Source organism: Chiloscyllium plagiosum, chromosome 14 (assembly GCF_004010195.1).
Source record: "Chiloscyllium plagiosum isolate BGI_BamShark_2017 chromosome 14, ASM401019v2, whole genome shotgun sequence".
NCBI classification, from domain to species: domain Eukaryota; kingdom Metazoa; phylum Chordata; class Chondrichthyes; order Orectolobiformes; family Hemiscylliidae; genus Chiloscyllium; species Chiloscyllium plagiosum.
In genome coordinates this window covers 21012807-21036478 of record NC_057723.1, presented here as the reverse complement: position 1 = coordinate 21036478, position 23672 = coordinate 21012807, and the positions used below count along the sequence as shown (strand labels likewise).

Below are 23672 nucleotides of genomic sequence, written 5' to 3'. Positions count from 1 at the left end.
GAATGTTGAGATTAGAGATAGAAGTTTGTTTACTTTGGATCATGATAACGTAAGGAGGGAGGATGTGTTGGGCAGGCTAAAGGATATTAAGGTGGAAAAGTCCCCAGGACTGGATGAGTTCTATCCCAGGTTGCTGAGGGAGGCAGGAGATGAAATAGCTGGGGCCCTGACAAATATCTTTGTAGCATCCTTAAACACAGGCAAAGTGCCAGAGGAGTAGAGAGTTGCTAATGTTGTTCCCCCTGTACAAGAAGAGTAGTAGGGATATTCCAGGTAACTGCAGACCAGTGAGCCTGACATCTGTGGTGGGAAAGTTGCTGGAGAAGGTATTGAGGGATAGAATCTATTTATGTTTGGAAAAGCATGGGCATATTAGTGATAGACAACATGACGTATTGCGGGGAGATCGTGCCTTACCAACTTAATAGAGTTTTTTGAGGAAATGACCAAGTTGATAGATGAAGGAAGGGCTGTAGATGTCATGTACATGGAGTTTAGTAAGACGTTTGATAAGGTTCCCCATGGTAAACTAATGGAGAAACTGAAGTCACATGGTGTGCAGGGTGTTCTAGCTAGGTGGATAAAGAACTGGTTGAGCAATAGGAGACAGAGAGTAGTATTTGAAGAGCGTTTCTTGAATGGAGAAAGGTGACCAGTGGTGTTCCGGAGGGATCAGTGCTGGGGTCACCATTGTTTGTGATATACATAAATGATCTGGGAGAGGGCATTGGTAGTCAGATCAGTAAGTTTGCAGATGACACAAAGATTGGTTGAGTAGCAGAAAACGTAAGGGACTGTCAAAGAATACAGGAGAATATAAATAGACTGGAGAGTTGGACAGAGAAGTTGCAGATGGAGTTCAATCCGAGCAAATGTGAGGTGATGCATTTTAGAAGGTCTAATTCTCGAGCAAACTATACTGTAAACAGAAAAGCCTTGGTAAAAGTTGATGAGCAGACAGAACTGGGGGTTCAGGTCCATTGTACCCTGAATGTGACTGCACAGGTGGATAGAGTGGTCAAGACGGCATATGATATGCTTGCCTTCATCGGACGGGGTATTGAGTATAAGAGCTAGCAGGTCATGTTAAAATTGTACAAGACTTTGGTTTGGCTTTCTGGTCATCACATTACCAAGAGGATGTGGATGCTTTGGAGAGGGTGCAGAGAAGGTTTACGAGGATGTTGCCTGGTATGGAAGGTGCTAGTTATGAAGAGAGGTTGAGCAGGTTAGGATTGTTTTCATTGGAAAAAAGGAGGTTGAGGGGGGACCTGATTGAGGTCTACAAAATCATGAAGGCTATAAACAGGGTGGATAGTGATAAACTTTTTCCCAGGGTGAGGGATTCAATAACGAGAGATCATGTGCTCAAGGTGAGAGGAGAAAGGTTTAAGGATGATACACGCAGAAATTACTTTACACAGAGGGCAGTAAGTGCCTGGAATGCGTTTCCAGCAGAGGTAATAGAGGCAGGCACTGTAGATTCATTTAAGATGCGACTGGACAGATGCATGAGTAGGTGGGGAGCAGAGAGATACAGATCTTTCGGAAGTGGGTGACAGGTTTAGACAGTGGATTTGGATTGGCACAGGCTTGGAGGGCCAAAGGACCTGTTCCTAGGCTGTAAATTTTCCGTGTTCTTTGTTCATTGAACAATACATTGTGTAAGCAATTAGCTGTAAATTTATTTTAGACCTGTTATTGTGCAGTTAGATGGAGTTAGTTTGTAATCTCACTGGGAAAAATCATCTGGGAAAACAAGATCACAATATGACTGAATTCCATTGGACATTTGAGTCTCACATACTTTGCTCCAAGAATCTTAAACAATGGCAAATAATAACTACAAGGAGAGTGCTGACCTTTCTGAGAAAGGTAATTTTAGGAAATGTTTTCCATTGATGTTTATTCTGTAATGGTAATGGAGATTCAACTAAAGCATATCATTTACCAATCTCAAATAGATAATGTTATTAATTGTTGCAAAAGAGCATGTTTTCTTTTCTATGCTAATCGTCCCTGTGGTATTATCCTGTCACTGTTCTAGTGGAGGACACTAAAGAATTGTATAATTCGCCTGGATTTGTTTTAAGAAAGAAAGGCCTTCTTCAGTTTTATCTCCTGTCAGTTTGGAGGAATCTGGAATAAATAGCATATCGAGTTCTTTTGAAATTAACAAATGAAACACATGAGACTTAATACAAATCTAATTGTTAGAAAACAAATGAATGAACCCACTGACAGCTTAAACTTAGCAGAGGAGGAGAGATAAACTCGCACAGTACATTGGAAAGTTAAACTGGTTGGCACTAATAAAATCTACAGCTGATGAGGAAACTTGAAAACTTGAACAGGCAGCAACAAAAAGCATACATCTGACACAGCCATTCGAAGAGTTTAATATAATAAAACATTGCATGCTGGGTTTGGCTGCTTGTTGGACAGTTGCTGGTCTCTAACCAGTGAAAATTCAAATACATACATGCCGTTTGCCTATTGACTATCATCCAACTGATTGAGGTCAATAATATCTTGCAGAGACAACTTTGGCAGCTGGAGGATAGACAGATGTTTCAATTGCATACCAATGGGTGCGAAAGTTTTTGTGTCCTTTGCAGCTGTGAGCAGGCACAACAATTTTGAGGTTCAGGCTCCAAAATTTGTGTGGCAAACTGCTGGCACCAAGTGGGCAGTCTGCTTCAACTGTCTGCTTAAAACATGTCTTTGTAAGCCCTTTGTGGGTCCCACTAAGGTCTCTCAAATGTGGAGGATGTGGGACTGGTACAGTCCCTTTCTCTAGAACAGGCAAGAGCCTGTTCAAATTCTTTCATGAATTTGTTTGAACTAATTGTATTTTAATTCACAAATTGACAGAAGATGTGCCATGCATACTAACCTCAGTAAGCAGTCTAACCAATGGTTGATAGGGAAACGGCAAGATTTTGAGGATTTACATTGTGAAACTTTTAAGAGGGCCAAAAGGAACAGACCATACTGGCTGGCCTTTCCCGTGCAGTTACCAACTCAATTCCTGCTCTGAAGCTTGCACTTTGTAGCTGTGAACCCATTTGTCATTACTATCATACTGGAAAAATTCACATGAATCTAAAAGAAACCTAGGAAATGGTTTGATGTTTTCATTGGGAACTATTCATTTCATGCCCTTCTTGGGCTCAAGAAAAGTTTTCTTGGAGTCATCGGTTTCATGCATGCCAGATACCCAAACTCCATGTCCTTCATCCCACACATCTCATGCATTTGCCGTATGTGCCATTGACTTTGTAGACCATCTAGAGTTGGCTAGCTCAATTGAATGGACGGTTAGTTTATGATGCACAGTGACAACAATAGCATGGGTTGAATTCCCATGCTGGGGGCTGAGGTCACCATGAAAGTTCCACTGCCTCAATCTCATCCCTTGCCTGAGGTGTAGTGACCCTCTGGTTAAGGCACAACCAATTGTCTCTTGAATGAGAGAGTGGGACCATGGTGACTTTACCTTTTTTATTTTAATTAGTTTAGTTCAAACTCAGAAGACTTTAACAGAATTCGAGGGAATTCTGGAAGTATGTGTGAAAAATGAGAAGTGGAATTCCAGTCCTCCTCTCCTCCTTTTATTCTCGTTAGCATCTTAGGAGAGGATTTCTGATTTCGTCTGAGAAATTAGGTACATGTCTGCTTATTCACTTGGACTAATTCCTTCCATCCCCGGGGATTGTGTTCCTGGTTGTGATGTGTAGCTACATAGCAAGGTGTAAATATTAATCAAAAACTGATTATTCAAGACTTACAACTACAATTGCACTTTTCCATACCGGTCTCGGAGGATCGTCTTGGTAGGTCAACAATTTAATCCTTATCTAAACACATTGTTATTATTTGATTTATTTTCTCTCAAAGTAATCTAGCATTATTTAAACATTTTAGGATTTATATTTATGATCTTACATTTAATCACCGAGGATTTCTTTTTAAAAATGTGTAATGCTTATCACAACAATGTTTAAAGCTATAATTATGATTATTATTAACTGAATTCATGAAAGGTGATTTTTAGCATGTGTCAATTATTTTGGATTTCAGCCAACTGCAAAGTCATTGAGTGCAAACTATAGCATACGTGCTGTAAAATAAATAGCTCTCTTTAGTTCTGTCTCAGAGCTTTTTGTTTCAACGCTCAGATGGCGCAATTTCAAACTGACAAATGCTCGAGGAGACAATGAATTTCAATCTTTCTTCCCTCCCCAACTGGGCTGTAAAATTTGCTTCATTTGTTTTGATGTAGCAATCGGCAAGTACTCAATCACACTAAACTGTACCTTTTCCATTATATTACCACACACGGAGCGATATTCACTAACGTAAATGCTACAGCTTCCACATGAGTTATATGACAGCTGACAGACTGTTCAAATCTCACGTGACTCAGGTGAAAGTCACATCTTTTGTAATGTATTTTGCACAGATGAAATTAAAGTCTTCCCACGCCTCAATGCACAGCAGCCGTGCTCATGTTATCAATGTGAAATACCATTTCTCTTAATAGATTAGGGTTGGAATATTATAGATACCGAGACATATTACTGTTTCAATTATTGTCACATCATTCGCCCCAATGAAATGAATGAGATTAGAAAAGGAACTAGGTAAAGACATTCACCTTTGACAATGATGTGCAACTATCCATGAACAGCACATGTGACAGCCCTCAACTTGAATCGTGCTTCTAGTTTCCTTCATCTGCAATGTGCCAATGTTATCAGTCTTCAGTTAATACTTGAAACATGACATGAGTGAATCACATAAAAACGTATTTTATCCATCATCAGAAATTGCCCTACTGAGTATTGAGAAAGCAATCTGTTTGAGAGATACCAAGAAAAGTAATCCATCTTGGATGGTAGTATTAAATGGACATTATTACATCCATCTGTATTTTGTTCTTGATATTCAGTTCTGAAGTATGAGAGGCTTGAATTTCTCTTCACTTCAGATGCATTAAGCCTAATGGCCTGCCACTGTATGCTACACATGGAATCTGCAATAGTTAATTTCATAGAAAAGCTTTGGATGCAGGGATATAACAAGGACTACAATTTAATATGATTAACTGCTCATTAATTTCTGCTTTCGGTTAGCACAGCAATTCTGCTACCCTGTCCTCTAATTAATTATTGAATTATTAATACCTCCTCCATTCAAATTGCTTAAAGCTTGAACATGCAAGTTATTATTGCAAATTCAGAAGTTTTTGAAATAAACCTTGAGCTTAGATCAGACATGTGGTAGTGGCAGTCATGCTTGCTATGACATCTTGCTTGGCATTCAAAATGAAAAGCAGTTTTTACATGAAAAGTCAACGCTGATTCATTTCATCAGAAGAAGTCAGCATTGGCATAGGGGTTGCAATAGTTCATAATCAGAATCTTCAGAATCAGAATCAGAATCAGTATCAGGTCACATATTGTAAACTTTCCTAATTGCCTGCTTTATCTGCATGTTAATCTTCTATGATTTGTGGGCAATGTTATCCATTTTCTCTCATCAATAACAAAAAACATCTTTTGAAAATATGATTAACTCACAATTCTCCATATTATTTTCCATCTGCCACCTTCTTGTCACTTTGCATCCTTTTCATAGTGAAACAGCCGTTTTGATTTTGTTTCAGGAACAAACTTAGATACATGAGTGCGGGTGAAGTGTCATCAAACTTAAATGTTAACTGATTCTCTTATCACATATTCTGTTAGACTGTTAAATCCTGTTGAGTATTTTCTGGTTTTGATTCAGATATCTAACATATGCACTTCTTTTCTCATGGATACATTATAGTCAGTTTCCTCATCTGTTGACATAAATTGTAAGTAGCTTAGGATGCAGCACTGATCCCGATAACGCTCCACTACTTACAGCCTACCAATCCAGAAATGAATTGTTCCATCATAACATACTTCCCCTATTTTTGATAACTCTGATCTTTCATATCAATCTTTTATGTCCACTCAAACAGTTTTTGAAAATTGAAATACAGTACATCCACTAGTTTTTCCCTATCTATCCCGCTGGTGACAATCTCAAAAAATTCTAATGGACTTGTCCAATGTGATTTCCTTTTTGTAATTCCTTGCTGATTTGGCTCAGGATTTTCCAAGTGTCCTTTTATAACACCCCAGTATGGATTTTATGTATTCAAGCATTTGCTTTAATATTGAAGTTAGGCTAACTGGCACATAATTTCCTCTTTTATCCTTATTTCTGAATAGTAACATCACGTTTTCAACTTTGTTATCCATGTCAATTATTACAGGATTTAGGGAATTCTGGAAGATTCATACCAATATATCCCTGATTCTGTACCACCTTGCTTATATCCCAATGGCTAAAGTGATTAGGTCCGGGGACTTCTTAAACTTAGCTTTTAGCTTTCACTTCTCCAGTAAAATTTGTTTACTGATAGTAATTTCTATTACTTTTTCATTATGACTCGACCTTTGCCCATTATATCTGCAAAGTTTTTAAGCCTTCTACAAAGACAATTACAATGTATTTGTTTAATGTCAACTCGTTATTTCTCCTACTTTCTCCTTTCTCTTCTTCTAAAGTTGACTTTTGCTAATCTCTTTTTTTGCATATCTGTAGATTTTTACAAGCTCCTTAATGTCACTTGCTAATTTATGCTCATAGTTTATATTTTAATTCTTTTTCAACTTCTTGGACATCCTTTGCTGAATTTCAAATCTTGCCAATCCTCAAGCTTAGTTTTCTTTTAAAACCATAGCAAAATGACAGTATGGAAGAAGTCAATGCAGTTGATTCTGTCCATACCAGCTCTCACCAAGAGAGCCTGCAATCTTTCCTTTCGGGTAGTTACCCAGTTCTCAAAGGCCTCAATTGAATTTGCCTCCACTATATGCTTGAGCATTGCATTTCAGATCGTTGCTGTGTTAAAATGCTGAACCTCATGTCATCATATCTATATTATTCTATATTCATTGGAAATTTGGTGTAATTAAACTGGAACTCTATCACAAACACATTGAGTTACTCATCATCTACCACCCCCTGAGAAAAAGAACAGGAAATGAAATCACCACAGGAAATGACATCACCAACCCAAAGAAACCAAACATATAAATAGAAAGCAGAAATCATCAGCAGTGCTTCCCCTGGAGGCCCACTGAAGATGTTACCTAGTAGGGTGACGAAATGTCTGGAAATGAACCTTCCAGCTCAGCGAGCAAAACTACATCCAGAACCTCAACCTGAGCTAAAAGTCTTCTCAAAACTTGCTTGATGTAATCAGTTAAATATTTGCCATAAGGCTAAACTTAGAAAGGAAAAGAAACAGAATTGATTAAGGGGATGGTTTTTAATGTGTTTCATTGACAACTAGGCTGGTTTCCGTGCCTATATGTTGATGAGCATTCTATACGGTCGATTAACAGGGAGTTTAAATCATAAATAACAAGCAAACAAATGCCAGTTTTCCTGAGCACTGGAAACTTTATACAATTAAGAGACTTGTGTTTGTGATATTGGCAGCCCTGGGACTGGAATGTGCAACCCCCTGGATAGCAGCCAAGTGCTGAAGTTGAAATATTTTATAGGCAGTAATAGCGAGTGTTTCAGCCAATATTACTGATAAACGTGTTCTCTATTTTAGACTCATTCAGGGAGGATCAATAAGTGGGAACAATCCAAGTGCAAAAAAAGTTGTATTTTGTTCTAAATAAATAATGCATGACGTTGAAGGGCGATTGAACAACAATAATTGGTATTTGTATTAGTGCTCACTCTGACCAAGAACTTAAGCAATCCATGGTTTCTCAACACTTCTGAAAACTAAATAGCTGAGGCATCACAGCCAACCCTTGAAAGATTTTCAAAGGGCTTGAAATGAGAAGATGGTTACTACCTTAAAAGCAAAGGAAAGTTTATCTTAGACCACTTATTTTTAGTGTTATCTCATCTAAAGTTCCTACACACACACATATGGATGTCTGTATGTTACAAAATAGCATGTCCAATTTAGATGCAGAAAAGCAGAATGTTGTTCACTATTTCTCACATGTAGGTGTCTCTATTTGTTCCAATTCCTCATTTGCCATGAGAATGCATTGTATCAGCTTAATGGCTCAGAAGCAAGGCTTGCAGAACTTCTTCTGAGGGCTACGCAGAGTTAACCATGTTACTGTGGCTGTGGTCATGGTGTAGGCCATACTAGGTAATTATGAGAGGCTTCCTTCCTTAACCTTTTATGCCTGTCTTACACTTTCATGGTTAAAAATCACACAACACCAGGTTATAGTCCAACAGGTTTAATTGGAAGCACACTAGCTTTCGGAGCAACGCTCCTTCATCAGAGCGTCGCTCTGACAGCTAGTGTGCTTCCAATTAAACCTGTTGGACTATAACCTGGTGTTGTGTGATTTTTAACTTTGTACACCCCAGTCCAACACTGGCATCTCCGAATCATTACAGTTTCATGGTTACATGTAAGTGTCAGGTTTTAATTTACAGTCCTTTCGGATATGGGTGATTTACATGTATTAATAACATTTTTTAAAGAATTTGATTTCAAGCTCTGGATGTTGGTTTACTTTTGTGAGAGGGCTTAAATGTTAATTTGGTCAGTTTTTCCAGAACCATGACTTTAAAGACAGGGTGTGTCAGAAAGCAATGATTTACAAAGACCCCTGAGCTGTTAATGAAATGTATTTATACTGTTAGGGCTTGCAACCAGAAGAAAGCATTAATAATTAGCTTTACGAGAATCTAGGATACACAACTTTATTTTAAACATTAATTCAAAAAGTTTGGTTTAATTTCAAAGGAGACCTGACTGTGGTCTGAACCAAGTATAATCTCTCTTAGAAAAGGCGATTGTTCACGGCAGGTAAGTGAATATGTTACCTCAATTCAAGAGTCCAGTGTGTGAAACTTCGCGATCAGGAGTATTTGTTTAGAATACTGCAGATTATTAAAAGACTGAGAGAATCTAAGTGTTCAGTTGTTTGAGTATTCCAGGAAATTGACTTCATGCCACACAGGACAGGAACTGTGAAGAAGCAATTAAGTTAAGGAAGAGAAATTTCTTTTGATTTTGATTAACTATGAGGTGATGGTATTGGGGATTACCATCTAATAGGGACTAAAAATAATGCTCGAGACCTAGTAGAATGAGGGTACCGATAATGGATACATTAAGTAAAGGCTAATTGGGTATAAATAAATTATATAAGTATTGGGAGCTAGTAATCAGTGGGGTGTGTGCAGAGTGTTAACTGAAATAAAGCTCTTGTTAAAAGTGTGGAATTGGTTTCTGTTTAAAGATTGTTACCTCCCAGGGTATAACCATTTGGAATAGATGAGATTTTGTTTTGCCATGTGTTTTGAAACCATTTAATTTAGATTACATGGTTTGGTTTTCTTATATTTAATTTTGTGTAATAAATGACTGTTTTTATTGTTAAAACAAATCTGCAGCCGATGGTACTTATATTTCAGTTAAGTTAACCATATTAAATTAGAAGAAAAGGGGGTCAGTGCAGAACCCTGAAAAGACATAGACAAAATAGAATGGGCGGATTGGTGGGAGATAAGTTTGAATGAGTTTAGGGGCAGCACGGTGGTTCACTGGTTAGCACTGCTGCCTCACAGCGCCAGGGACCTGGGTTTGAGTCCCATCTCAGGTGACTGTCTGTGTGGAGTTTGACATTCTCCCCATGTCTGCGTGGGTTCCCTCAGGGTGCTCCGGTTTTCTCCCACAATCCAAAGATGTGCATGTTAGGTGGATTGACCATGCTAAATTGCCCATAGTGTTAGGTGCATTAGCCAGAGGGAAATGGGTCTGGGTGGGTTACTCTTTGAAGGGTTGGTGTGGACTTTCTGGGCCAAAAGGCCTGCTTCCACACTGTAGGGAATCTAATCTAATCTAATCTAATCATTGAAAATGGCAGAACCAGTGGACAGAGGAATAAGCAAGGTATGCAGTATCCTCAGCTTTATTAATAGAATACAAGATCAAAGAGATTATGTTGAATTTGTGGACCTTAGCTGGAGTATTGTATATAGTTCTTGGCATCACATTCTGGGAAGGATGTGAATGCATGGCAGGGATGCAGAAGTAGTTTATCAGAATGGTTCGATGGATGAAGAACATTAGGTATGTGAATAAATTAAAGAAGTTGGGACTGTTCTCCTTAGGGAGAGGGCTAAGAGGGAACTTGATAAAGGTTTTGGGGCGGCATGGTGGTTCAGTGGTTAGCACTGCTGCCTCACAGCTCTAGGGTCCCAGGTTCAATTCCTGCCTCAGGCGACTGTCTGTGTGGAGTTTGCACATTCTCCCCATGTCTGTGTGGGTTTCCTCCGGGTGCTCTGGTTTTCTCCCACAGTCCAAAGATGTGTAGGTTAGGTGAATTGGCCATGCTAAATTGTCCATAGTGCTAGATGCATTAGTCAGAGGGAAATGGGTCTGGTTGGGTTACTCTTCGGAGGGTCGGTGTGGACTTGGTGGGCCGAAGGGCCTGTTTCCACACTGTAGGGAATCGAATCATAACAGCGACTAAGTTCAAATTCTCAAACTTATTACAATTTAATTAACTACTGTGCTAGCTTCAAGACATCAAGATTTGGAAACTGTTGTTTGTAGTCTCAAAGCTCACTGAATAGATTTGTATAGTATGTCGTACTGCCAGCTATGATTTTGAGTACTGTAATGTGTGCCTTTTGAAATTTTGTAGATTTCTTGAAGCCTTAGTTTTCAGTATTAAGGTAGATTTGCCTCCAAGTGGTTCAGGTGGCTAGCTGGATAAGCATGATGTCCAGTCCCAGCCCATATTACTGCTAGAAGGCTAGGGCTATTTTGCAAGCCAAGTCTCATTTTGTATGGGTGGTGCATTGCAGGTAGAAATCTGACAACCTAGGGCCACCCACAATGGATTCAAGGTATCACACATTGGATGATTCAACCACTCTCTGGTTTCTTGTCAAAAGGTGGGTCAGGAAAGATCTGTTCTCAGGTTAAGGACATTCTGCTGCCTGGGTCCAGGATAATTCTACTGCTTGGACCTACAAAAATAAAAACACTTATCTTCTAGACTTCTGGACCAGGGCGGTGTCCATTCTTCCTTTCTGAGTTTTTAAATGGCTCCAAAGTTTAACACATATCATAGGACTTTGATTTATATTGTAAAATGACATAGCACTTATACTTGGCAAATCTTCATTCTTGTCTCCACCTTATGTTGTAAAATATCATCCTGGATGTCTGGGGCTACTGATACCATATGGGATAGTATAGCGACAAGACATTTTAACCTGAAGATAGACTCCAGGTTTATTACATATTACTTAATATTGTCACATTGCATCTAAGATACATGATGGGCCTTTATGAGACATCTGCTTGACTTAAGACTAATTTGCTGTGGCTTAACATTACAGCAACTAAAAATTTCTCACATAATATTGGTAACAAATCCAGAACAAAAGCAGAACCAAAATCAATTGGAACATGCTGTACAACTCTGGTTAGCTCCTTGCATGGACACTCCTTTGTATCTGTTAGGTGGAGCTTATGTATGATTTCAGTTAACCATTTCTGGTGGATAACAGGTTAGACAACAATCACTAGAGTCAGTAGTTCATCCTTTGGAGTGTTGTATTGCCCACAGCTTCAGCAATGAATAAGGTAGTATATCAGACTCCTCTTTTTGGTCATTACATCCTTGTTTCTGCTGATCAGGAAACTCCTGACTCTCGCTCATTCAGAAATGATATAATGCATTCTATTGCCCAATGATTTACAGACATTTGATTAAACATCTAAGGTAGGATAACAGAGTCTCTTTAATCAACATAATCTCTAAACACAGTACAAATAAATAAACAAATCTCATTTACATTGAATATTTGCTTCAAAGGATCGATCCTTAGCCTGTTTGATTAAATACATTTATCATCTGTCAATAAGATCAGTATCACTTCTTCAAACTTAAAGGAAGCGCCACAGAGGAATTTACTTTATTACAAAGGAGTCAGGTTCTTCACATGTATTCATTTCTGTAACTCTCAGCTGAAGTAAAATTGACAAATACTGTAACTAATTCCAACATTTTGTGGTCCTAGACTAGAATCGCCCACGCGTTCACTAACACTGGAGGCACCAAAAGGAGTTGAGATCTATGCAGAGGCAGGTAATATGCAGGCTACTTGTCGAACAGAATTGAAATTGGAATCTGAAGATGGTGAGGTGAGTGTCTCAGGATATATTTGCCATTCATATATTAAATCTGAATCATTTAATTCTGAAATAATATTCTATATGAATGCAAAATCAAGGATGTGTACAGGAAGAATTTTCTAATCCATTTAGTTCTTTTGAAAGGAAGATGTTTTAAAAGTCATTGCAATATTTTTAACAAAAGAAATCGCCATGCCATCTGAGTATATTGACGATGTTTATCTAGTTTTCAGGCTGCATGTTATCTTAATGGATGTTCGGAAATTTAAGGAAAAGTGCAAAGAGAATTTTCTCCCGCATCTTAAACCAGCAGTTGCATCAAGTTTGTGAAAATAATGATGTGGTAGTTTCAATGTAATCCTTCGTGAAATTCAAATCACAGCACATAAAGATGCCTTCAATAAAACATTATGAAATAGTGCGGCTATCAAATTGGTGGTTTGATTTGCTTTATCAGTGTCATTGAAGTATGCCTTAGGTCCTTAACATCAGGCATGTAGAGAATAGACCTTATTTGAAACGTTAGCTTTAGAATGGCAGTGAAATTGGATAGTACAAAGATTGAGAATGGAATTTGATTGCAGAGGACAAGGGTCTGGGGTTGGGGGTATTATGTTACAGTACTAGGGGCCCCATTTCTCTAAAGATTGCAAATTAATCGGCCTAATTTGAAGGCTGTCAGCGCATTAGCCACAGGTGAGTGGTTTCCCGGGATGTTGACACTAGTCAGGCAAGACATAGCAACAGGGCTGGCTGAGGGGGAACTGTGTTGAGATCACTGTGGCAGTCGCTGCCTCTAGTGTGTATAGGGTTGGGGACTTCCACAGTCTGAGCTGTACATTAAGTGGCTTAGTTGTGGTCCAAACAGGATGGCAGCATACCAACTTCCTCACCACCTCAAAATGGCATTCCACCCAATGTCTTGTGGCCTCATCTATCCCAATCCAATCCAATGGAACATAACCATATTAGAAGCAAGCAGACAGACTTACTATCAACACTCAATATCCTGACTGACTTGTTAAGATGTCACAGTGGTTTGATAGAACCAAATGGATTTCTCCACCATTTCAGAGTAATTTAAAAATCACAGGGTTTTTCCTTCCTAAAGGGCATTTAAGAAACAGCTTGCTTTTTATGACAGTCAACAATTATAGAGTCATAGAGTCATATAGAATGGAAACAAACCCTTCAGTCCAACTTGTCCACACCGACCAAGTTTCCCAAACTAAACTGGACCGACTTGCCTGTGTTTGGCCAATGTCTCTCTAAATCTTTCATATTCATGTACTTATCCAAATGAATTTTAAATGTTGTAACTGTACTTATATTTACTACTTCCTCTAGCAGTTCATTGCACATACGTATCCACATCCCCCAGCTCCCAAGTTGCATCTCAGCTCCCTTTTAAATCTTTCTCATCTCACCTTAAGAATATGCACCCTAGTTTTGAACTCCCCCACCCTAGGGAAAAAACATTTGCTATTCACATTGTTTCATGGCCATCGTGAGTGTATTTTTTAATTCTATGTTTATAAATTGAACACATGATCCCAGATCATTAGCCTTGTCCTCTATGTTACATGTTTAATGAGTCAAGATTAGAGTGGTGCTGAAAAAGCACAGCAGGTCAGGCAGCATCCACCAGAAGGGCGCCTGCCCAAAACGTTGATATTCCTGCTCCTCGGATGCTGCCTGACCTGATGTGCTTTGCCAGCACCACTCTAATCTTGACTCTAATCTCCAGCATCTGCAGTCCTCACTTACACCTACACGTTTAATGACATTGCCACTGTACCACCACCTTCCCATATAAATCCGTGATGATCCAACAGCCAGCCAATATGCTAATAAATTTTATAATTTTATTGACCACAATAAAGCAAGACAAATGTCAGCATCTGTTTGGATAGAATAAATGTGGAAAATAAAATGACATTAATATTAATAATAAATTTTGAAGATGTTCTGAGATCGCGATTCTCGTTTACTGTTCAACAGTGACAGAATGCTTGTCTTTGTACAAACCTCATTATTCATTTTTCTCTCTCTTTCAGATCAATTTGGAAGCTAGAAACATAAAACTTCCTAGGCTACCTATGGGTTCATATACTTCCTCATCATTCACTCAACAAAATGTTTTTGAGGTGTGTGCTTGCCCGAATGGCAAACTGTTCCTTTCACAAGCAGGAGTGGGCTCCACATGTCAGATAAGCAGCAGTGTCTGTCTATAAAATAAATTAATAATAAACCTTTGCAGGGACAGAAATCTGCAAGCATTGCCAGCAATGTCAGGCCTATCGAATTTGGACATTTATTGGCGCCATAGCTGTGTGGCATCAGCCTGGTGGATATAATGGGAAAGGCCTTCTAAATAGACACTTTGTGCTGACTGTCTTCAAACCCTGTTCAAAATATTGTTTCAGTATTGGGGTTAAAAGCAAACAGGAATAATTTGTACTGAGACATATTGCTATAACATCTCTGTTCAAAGAGGGTAAAAACAAATGTATGCCTTTGCCTTAACTGAATGCACTCAGCAAGGAAAGCACATTATTTTTAAGTTTCACGTGTGTAATTGGGAGTGCAAAGATTACAAAATGTGTGTAAACTGATCAATACCCAGTGCTGACATTGAACCCAGTAATCATCAGGTTTTGGACTGTAGGTGCTCTGATTGAGTATATTAGGAAAGAAAAGAAATGGCTTAGCAGATGGCATGGTAAGGTACAGCTCATTTATTTGGTAACATAAAGGTAGGGCAACAAGTTGGTATGTTGGCAATTTTCAATAATCACAGCAATCCCATTTTGAGGGATTTTTTTTGTGGTACATTACTAATGTATCCCAGTTTTTTTTTAAACCTAGCATCATTAAAAGTCAACTTATTAATAAATTCTTCCATTTTTAATTCCATTTTTACTTTTGGAAAATTCATTGAATTAGCCTTGATGAATACTTTGGTGCAGCATTGAGGGAGTACTACATTTTCAGAAATGCAGTCATTTTAATGAGATATTAAATGCATCCTCTGTCTGCTGATGTGGATATAAATGAATCTTTGGCACTCTTCGAAGAACACGTGCCTTCCTTAACCAACATAACAATCAACAAACAAATGGCATAAACTTGTTTTTCATCACAGTGCTGTTGTAAAATAACTACAACATTTCTATACACAACATAATCAAACTAACTGATTATATATGAGGTACTTTTGAGAGACCTGATAAGAAGCTTCATAAATGCAAGATCTCTCTTATTGTAACTTAAATAATGTTTCAATATTTGATTTCATAGAATTACTGCATAATTTTAATTTTTCATCCCTAAGATATTCATTTTGAGGTTTTTGATTGCTGCTGTGAATATTATCCTTAGCATCAACTGAAAAGAATTTGAAGAAATTTAAGAGGGTTAACTTCAGTCTTTTTTTCCTTTTTTATCTCAAGTCAATGCTACTCATCTCTAGCTGGCCACATCATTTAGAGACCTGATCCAGGTTTGCAAATGTCTTGTTGATGATACAGTTACTTCTTTAGGAACATGACATTAGTCTGCACAGGTAGACGAGTGGGCAAAATTGAGCATTCCCCTTTACTTTTACCTATAAAAAAGTGCCTGATCTTCTTTTGTCACTTCTCTGCCAGATCAGGCTCACTCGGTAGTGAATTTGAAAGGCATTCTTTGATGCAGCAATTTGGAGTCTGAATGGTAAGTATTTAGAGTAATGCTTGTTTTGTTGAAAACTGGTCAACTTTTTAATAATATAGATGGAGATATAATTAATCAATTCCCATTACATTCCAAAAGGTTAAACACTTGACAATTGGAACATTTGCGAAAAAGTAATTTGAAAGCAATGTCATCACCAAGTCACTAATAACATTTACTACTTACTACAGTTAAGAAAGACAAAGGGTTTTTTTTTTAGAAAAAAACAAAGATTTAAGTCTTTTGAGTTACTGTACTATACAGTGCTGTGGTCTAAACATGTCGAAACCAACAACATGTAAAAGAATATGGTTACTCCATGAATGTCTGTGCAGAGATAACCAGTAAAAATGTTACTGTCTATTAAACCATGCTAATGTTTAAAGCCAAGAGTGATTTTTTGTTTGGAAAATCTGCTGAAAACTGATTAACTAAACTCACTTGGTTTTAAAGCCATTGGTGTAATACTCTACAGTCTACTGCCTGCTGATTTTGAGAGAACTGTAATCGGTGCACTCCTGGTGTGTATGTACTGGTGTGTTGTGGTAGATCAATAGAAAAATATTTTGGAGTTTTTATATATTATGTACCTATTTTATGGCTTTGAGTTACTGAGTAAGAAAGAGTCACAGACCAAAGACTGATGGGAATTCAGCCACACTGTCCATACATTATATGGTGCTTACTTTCATGACTCTGTGAGGGCCTAGTAAGGTGTCATCTTATTTCCTGTCAAAAGGATCAAAACCAAGGCAGACCACAACAGCGGAATTTGCAGGAATTAGCAAAACACATTGGAAAACTCTCAGGGGCGGGGTTGGAAGTGAGGGCAGAAGAACAGGTCTTGGCTGACTAATACATGTATATTATACACATTTCATTTGAAATTTTGGAGTTTTCTTGAAGAACCAGACACAAATGTCTATCCAAAGTTATGGTCAGCAAGTTACATTGTAAAAGGCTACAGGTAGTGTTCAGGAAATCTTCTCCTTAGTTGCACCTATATTTATCTGGATTTTCTTTTGTGAAACATGTAATTTTTTCTCAGTTCCCTGTGGAGAGTAATAATCTCTCTTGGTCCTCTTCTTTGGGCAGGCTGTACCACTGTTATTCTGTAACTGGCCACAATTCACTGTCAGAGACTAATAGGGATAATCAGAACAACTTGCCTTCTGAATTTTGTATTTTTCCATCCTTTATGATGGAATGACCAACTCATGTTTTCAGCACAATGGTACAGGTCAATCTCAGTGAATGAGGAGACTGAATGCTGCCGTTATGCCACGTCCAGAGAATTCTGAGATCCTTTTGTATCATGTAACATCTGCAAGGTTGTTTTTATAATGCATAATACCACACCATCCACTTACATAACTTCAGAATTTAAACTGGATCAGCATTGATCATTTTATTTGTTTCCTTTTCTAGTTGACACCTGACTATCAGTCTGTTGCACTCTATAATGTTTTCACCGTGACAGACAAACTTTGTGGTCACAAAGAATAAAGCCTGTTCATTTTGAAAAAAAAAATTGTGTTTGCTTTTGTTGAAAAAAAAGACAACAGCACTTTGAGGCTGATTTTTCATGGCAAGGGACTTTCACAGATGCCAGCTGCATGTTCAAGTTAACATTTATAATTTGAATGTGATCTGTCAGCTTTTTCCTGAAATAAAGCATACATTTGGCAGACTCACCCCATGTCATTAACAATATTGAATCAAATAGACCCATCAAACATCTCAAATAAACTATTGCTTAAAATTATTATTGTTTACTGGAAAAAAAAATCAAATTGAACTGTTGCTGAAATGACACCACTGAATTTTAGCGAGTTTTGAGATGATTTGCAGCTCAGGTTGAGGTTTTGGATGTAGGTTTGCTCACTGTGCTGAAAGGTTCCTTTCCAGACGTTTTGTTACCTTACTAGGTAACATCTTCAGTGGACCTCATGTGAAGCAATGCTGAAAATTCCTGCTTTCTATTTATACGTTTGGGTTGGTGATGTCATTTCCTGTGGTGAAGTCACTTCCTCTACCTTTTCTCATGGGGTAGTAGGTGGGGTTTACTCAATGTGTTTGTTAATAGAGTTCCGTTTGGAATACCGTGCTTCTAGGAATTCTCATGCGTGTCTTTGTTTGGCTTGTCCTAGGATGGATGTATTGTCCCAGTCAAAGTGGTGTCCTTCCTCATCCGTATGTGAGGATACTAGTAAGAGAGGGTCTTACTAGTAACTGAAGAAGGGGAAGGCCAATGAGGAAAATGCCAGAAATAATAGTTGGGTCTTTATTGCCACTGCATTTGAGATATTTTGGAGCCTTTTTGTTTTCTTCAACACTTCATTAGTGCCTGATTTTGATTCTGCTTTCACTAACTCATATTACACTTATTCAGTGCAACATCAAAGCCTGGGGAAATGCTAGAAATTATTCTGAAAAAAGACTTCCTTCATTGATGGCATTTTGCATCTTGGCTAATAAGGAACTTGTTAGATCATCTTTCCTGGTTTTGTTTGGGTTCAAAGCAGCTTAAATCATTAGAGAGATACTGTTCTAAAATTCTTCGAGGGTTATTGGTGTGTTGGGAGTTTGTAAATTTGTTTATTAAGGCTTTGTTCAGTTTAGTGTTTTCAGCAAACTTATAAATATTTTTCAAAGAACACATTTACGATGTTTCTACACATGCAGGCCAGAGGAAGCATGGTTCCATTATTAGCGAATAACTATTTTACACCATATTGTTGAAGGTCTCTTGACTTGATGATAAAATCCTAATACTTATGCATTTCCATTATTCTACTGTAATGATCTCCTAATGATCTGCCAAGAAATTCTGTTAGTTGTGAGAACCTTCAGATTGGAGATGAGCTTGCTTTAATGGTGTTGCTGGATTTAGCAGATGCAAGCTCTTGCCTTGTTTGCTGTGATTCCTGTCCCAGTGGGATTGTGCTGACTTGTCCATCTGTGATTTCTGTTGGGAGAGAAATCCAGGTTGCAGACTTGCATGAAATAATCAATGCAAACCTGTTGAAAATATTAATGCGGATCCAGACTATATATAACTTCTTTATTTAAAATTACCTTCGTTATATCAGAGTGAAACACTTTACTCTCAATTCCTGGCCTTAAATTAAGAAAAGTAAGTATTTTGTTTCATACTGAAATGTAAAACGTAAGTAATTATTGTTATTAATTTTAAGCTTTCATTTCTAATTAAGCTTTCCTCCATTTTCTGTCTAGAACTATTGAAGATGCGTTGTGACTGTGACAATGAAATTAATCTGGATTAACTGTACCTGCCTTCCATTTTCTGCCATTTTTCCCTTTCTGTGAGAAAATACCTTGTCTATTTCACTCACCCCTCTTCCCACCCCATTACCTCTCCTTGTCATTTTTCCTCAAATTAGAAACTGACCAGGGGAAAATTATAGGGTACAAATGCATTCTGACCAATCACAAATTATAAACAGTGTAATTCATAGAAATCTCTGCATCGTGACTTTTGCTTTCTTTTGCTTCGATGTTGATGCCCCAATGAGAGTCTTACATGATTTACTGTCTCCTCGGATATAGTAACTCATCAGGCAACCCAGGATTCTAACTGCACTCCAAGGGATGACCACTTTTTGTGTGTTAATGAACATCAGAAGGCTACATGCTCAATGAGATGTTTCAAAAGACTGGAGATCAAAGTGGTTTTTATTTGTGTGTTACCTTTATACAAGTTATATCATCAAGTAACTAAAAATAAAACCGGAACAAGAAACAGGAATACAGTGTGCATTTCCAGGCTCCCAGCCAATAAGCTGAACAATGAATTAGCTAGAAAAATCATGTAGGGAGTACAGAAATACAACAGTGTTTTACCAAAACACTGTTCTTTGCCCTAAAGCAGAGGAACTAGGATATAATAATAAATAAGGAAGCTTTGAACAAAAAATAACTTAAGATGTAAATTAGTCACTAATGCCCAGATCAGAATATTAAATGAAACATGACAAAGGTGGGCTTACCATTCTATAGGACATACAGGGATCATGAATTAAGTGCCAAGCAGACTAGTAAAAATACCCCAAGCACTTACTGAACATACAATAAGTAGAAGAGTGGTTGATAGGTGGAGCAGTCTTGTTTATTTCTGCCACGTTCTTTGGTCACTATAATACCTCTGGGTCACTTTAGAAACTGGGATTTGCAGCTTACTATTGCTCATGGCTACCATCAATTGTGATGCAATGTTCAGAATAATAATGCCACAACATGGCAGAGCCAAGTAGAGTGATTACCTTGTTATTGCAAATTTTTTGAAATAAATTGGTTCTCTAGACTTAGCAGAAGACCCATTAAAATGATAAATAGTTCCAAGAATTTGCTAGTGAACTATCAAGAGAGGCTAAATAAGCTAAGTCTATTCTCTGTGAGGTAATTGTGCAGAACCAGGAAAAGTGAATGAAGGCATAGAGTAGGAAAATAATAAGCATAAACATAACAAAATTTTTTCAAAATTCGCAACTTGTTTGTTAAATCAAATAAACTATTCCAAAGCAAAAATAGGTTTCCAACTGAACAGGTGGGAGAAATCGAAAAAAATCTACAAAGTAAGATGCTGTAAGTAAGGTGGATGCATTTTTCTTCTTTCTGTTTATTTATATTATATTCTATAAAGCAGTTCAAAATTGGTAAGTTTATCATGGATTGATGTCATTGTTTTCTGTAAGTAACTTGCAATGCTGGCTGACTCCTTCTCAGTTCACTCAAGCTGCATTGTCAATCCGTATCTGAGGATGATAAGTGAATTAGTTGTCAGATTCTTGAACAAGATTTCTACAGATTGAATTATTTGTACTCATATTGTTTTAGTTTGGTCAGTTATTATTTAATGGCAGCACTAGATTCAACCTTATTTGAGGCTTAGCAGCAAATCTTCAATGACTATGACCAGCTAATGAAACATGGACCTTTAGACTGGATCAAGGTTGTGAGATAACTTTTTATTACTTTCTTCACAAACAAGTGTTGTAGAGAGCTTTGCAGCTCCCATTGAACTTTCACTCATAAGAGCTAATAACTTCAATAGTGATAGGTCTGGTACTCAAAGCATTTAGCAATTCCAGTGGTAGAATGTTGGACTTCAGTGCACAACATTTTGGTGCTGTTAAAGTTGTCTTTCAACTGTTTTCTTTTTTGCCAGTGAGCTGTTTTGACTTCATGTCCCACCATAGAGCACTGAAGGCCTTCCTTCTTGCTGAGTAAAGCCATCCACATTGTCAATGAGACTTCACATCTGTATCTATAGCAACAAGGAGTAAACACAGGAACAGTTCTTCCTGGATGTCTACCTACAGGCAGCAGGCAGAAAAGGAGATAACTTGAAGTATAGAGTTTACAATGTCACTTTGTCCAACTTAACATGTTATGTGATAAATGTGAGAATTTTGTGCAAAAATAATCCAAACCTGGCAATAACTTTGGTGTTTCGAACTAACTCTGAACTGACCAGCTTATGTATAAACTCAATTCAATAGAAATGGTATGAATTCAGAGTTAGTGGTAAACTGGTATCAAAATAACCAGGTCAGCTAACATCTGGCATCCTCATTTCCATTCTAATCTGGTATCAAAATGCATATTCTGGCATGACCTGATGTTAAATTGGTTGATGGGGATTGATCTTGGAAACACTGTATAACTCAAAGCTATCAGTAGTAAAGTTGGTTTATTCATTGCTTTTTACCATTGACTCCCAGTCTCAAATCTAGTTGATGGATGAAAATTCTGTTCTGGTGGCTAAAAGGGTCTAACGTGAATCTATACTGTATAAAATAATTGTAATTTTGCATGAAGTGATGGTCTTCACTCAGTGACAAAACAAGTATTGAAAATAGACATGTTCCTTTGAATCAGCATCAGGGCATCACCTTTTAAGATTGTGTTTAAAGCTAAATTTTTGTCGGAATAAGGAGAACCTGAACTTGAAGCTAACTCATCTGAGAATGCTTGGTGATGATATTGGATCCAACAATGAAAAGTGCATTTGTTCCAAGTACTAACGTGCACCACCTGGATCAACACATAAATTTACCCCACACAATAATGTTTAAAAATCAAAAATTAAAGTACAATAATTGTTTGTGATGGGAAAGGCTACAAGCTTCTCAGTAACAAGAAAGCTTTTGCGCTGTGTGTTCACGGGGGCTTTACATACTGCACATATCCAAGATGGATATAATGTCTATATGTATCAATATTGAATAGGTGGCTGCAGAAATCAAATATCACACATGTTAAGGGAGAATGAATTTTGTGATGGTGTGGGTATAACCAATACCTCTAATGCTTCTTTACATGTCAGATCAGATTTGGTGTTAGCACAAATCAATATAAATGGATCTTTCCTATTTCCTTTCCACTTTGATCCATAATCAAAATCCTCTGATATTTCACTCTGTAAGCAACACTATGTTTGAGTCACTATTATAGATATAATTATGATTTGATTATCAATTCTGTGGATGAATGTTTGACATTTTCTTCTGTGTTTGAATATTATAAACATGAGAAAATCCTTGTGCACACTATGCAAACAGATAACATTTATATGAATTGCAATAATAATATAAATAAGAAAATGAGTTAATTTATTTATTATGCTTTTTTTAAAAAAGAAAAAAACAAAAGGAAAAAATGTTTTCTATTAGGGCGTCTGAACGGCAATCCTGTAAAATGTATTCTGCTCATATTTATACTCTCACTTTAGAATCCTAAAAGCGTGATTGAAGCTGTTCTGATGTAAATGATGAAGACTGTGAATGTTTCCTCTTTTCACTGTTGAATATCTTCTTGTTAGAATTTAAGTCCATTTTACTTTACACATGTGGAGGAAATGGAACAAGCCTCCCAAAACTAGTCATTAAAGGCACTTTTACATTAAACCCATGCTGGTTGAAATAGTGCAGGATAGCAGGAGGAGTTCAGTATTCACACTGTTGCCAATGTTATCTAATGTGATGCTGAGAAACCTCCCCACTCCAACTTTGTATGAGTCCTGCGAGCAAAGATTGAAGGCTTAGAATAGAAGCAGCACTTCATATTCGCTCTTGAGTGAGTGACTGTAAGCAAACAAAGACACTTAAAAAAACATATTGTGGCATCTCAGAATTATTGCTCTCTAAGAGTGAGCAGTATTCTTCTGGGATCTCAGTAGGCAAATAAATATGTTTTTGAGGGCATTTATTCTCTGTCTACGTACAGAATATTTTCCCACAATGTTATACCTCAGTAATCACTATAGCAACTGATATGTAGACCAAAGGCCAGCCATCTGTTTCAGCATGAATATATATACTGTTTAAACTAGATTGGCCTTAATTTGAGTCTAAAATGAAAGTCAGATTGAGACAAACCAGTTATAAAATAGTCACATAAAATTGTAATGGGTTCCTAAAGTAGTCGATCACTCACTGCATCAAAATCCTTCTCACAAACGTCATATTGTCAATCAAGGAACTAATCTTTCATAATACAATAAGCTTCAATCTGCAATTTGAGAGGGAGAGGGTACAACCGGAAGTGACAATATTTCTGTTGAATAAAGGGAACTATGGAGCTATGAGGGAGGAGCTGGCCAAAGTTCAATGGTGCAATACCTTAGCAGGGATGACAGTGGAGGAACAATGGCGGATATTTCTGTGTATAATGCAAATGTTGCAGGATC

At 37.5% G+C, this 23672-nt stretch overlaps 1 protein-coding gene across 6 annotated transcripts in view; it reads left to right on the top strand.

The window, feature by feature from the left end:
• Positions 1–19508, top strand: part of sgcd (sarcoglycan, delta (dystrophin-associated glycoprotein)) — a 432629-nt gene extending 413121 nt beyond the window's left edge. For 5 of the 6 annotated variants that reach the window (XM_043703311.1, XM_043703307.1, XM_043703312.1 and 2 more), the window contains exons 7-8: positions 12133–12256; positions 14305–17492. In XM_043703311.1, coding sequence (XP_043559246.1) covers positions 12133–12256; positions 14305–14481 — 301 coding nt within the window. In that variant the 3' untranslated portion in view covers positions 14482–17492. Of the gene's footprint in view, positions 1–12132; positions 12257–14304; positions 17493–19198 lie in introns of those variants that run through there. The other variant, XM_043703313.1, reaches the window with a different exon arrangement.
• The last annotated feature ends 4164 nt before the right edge of the window (positions 19509–23672 follow it).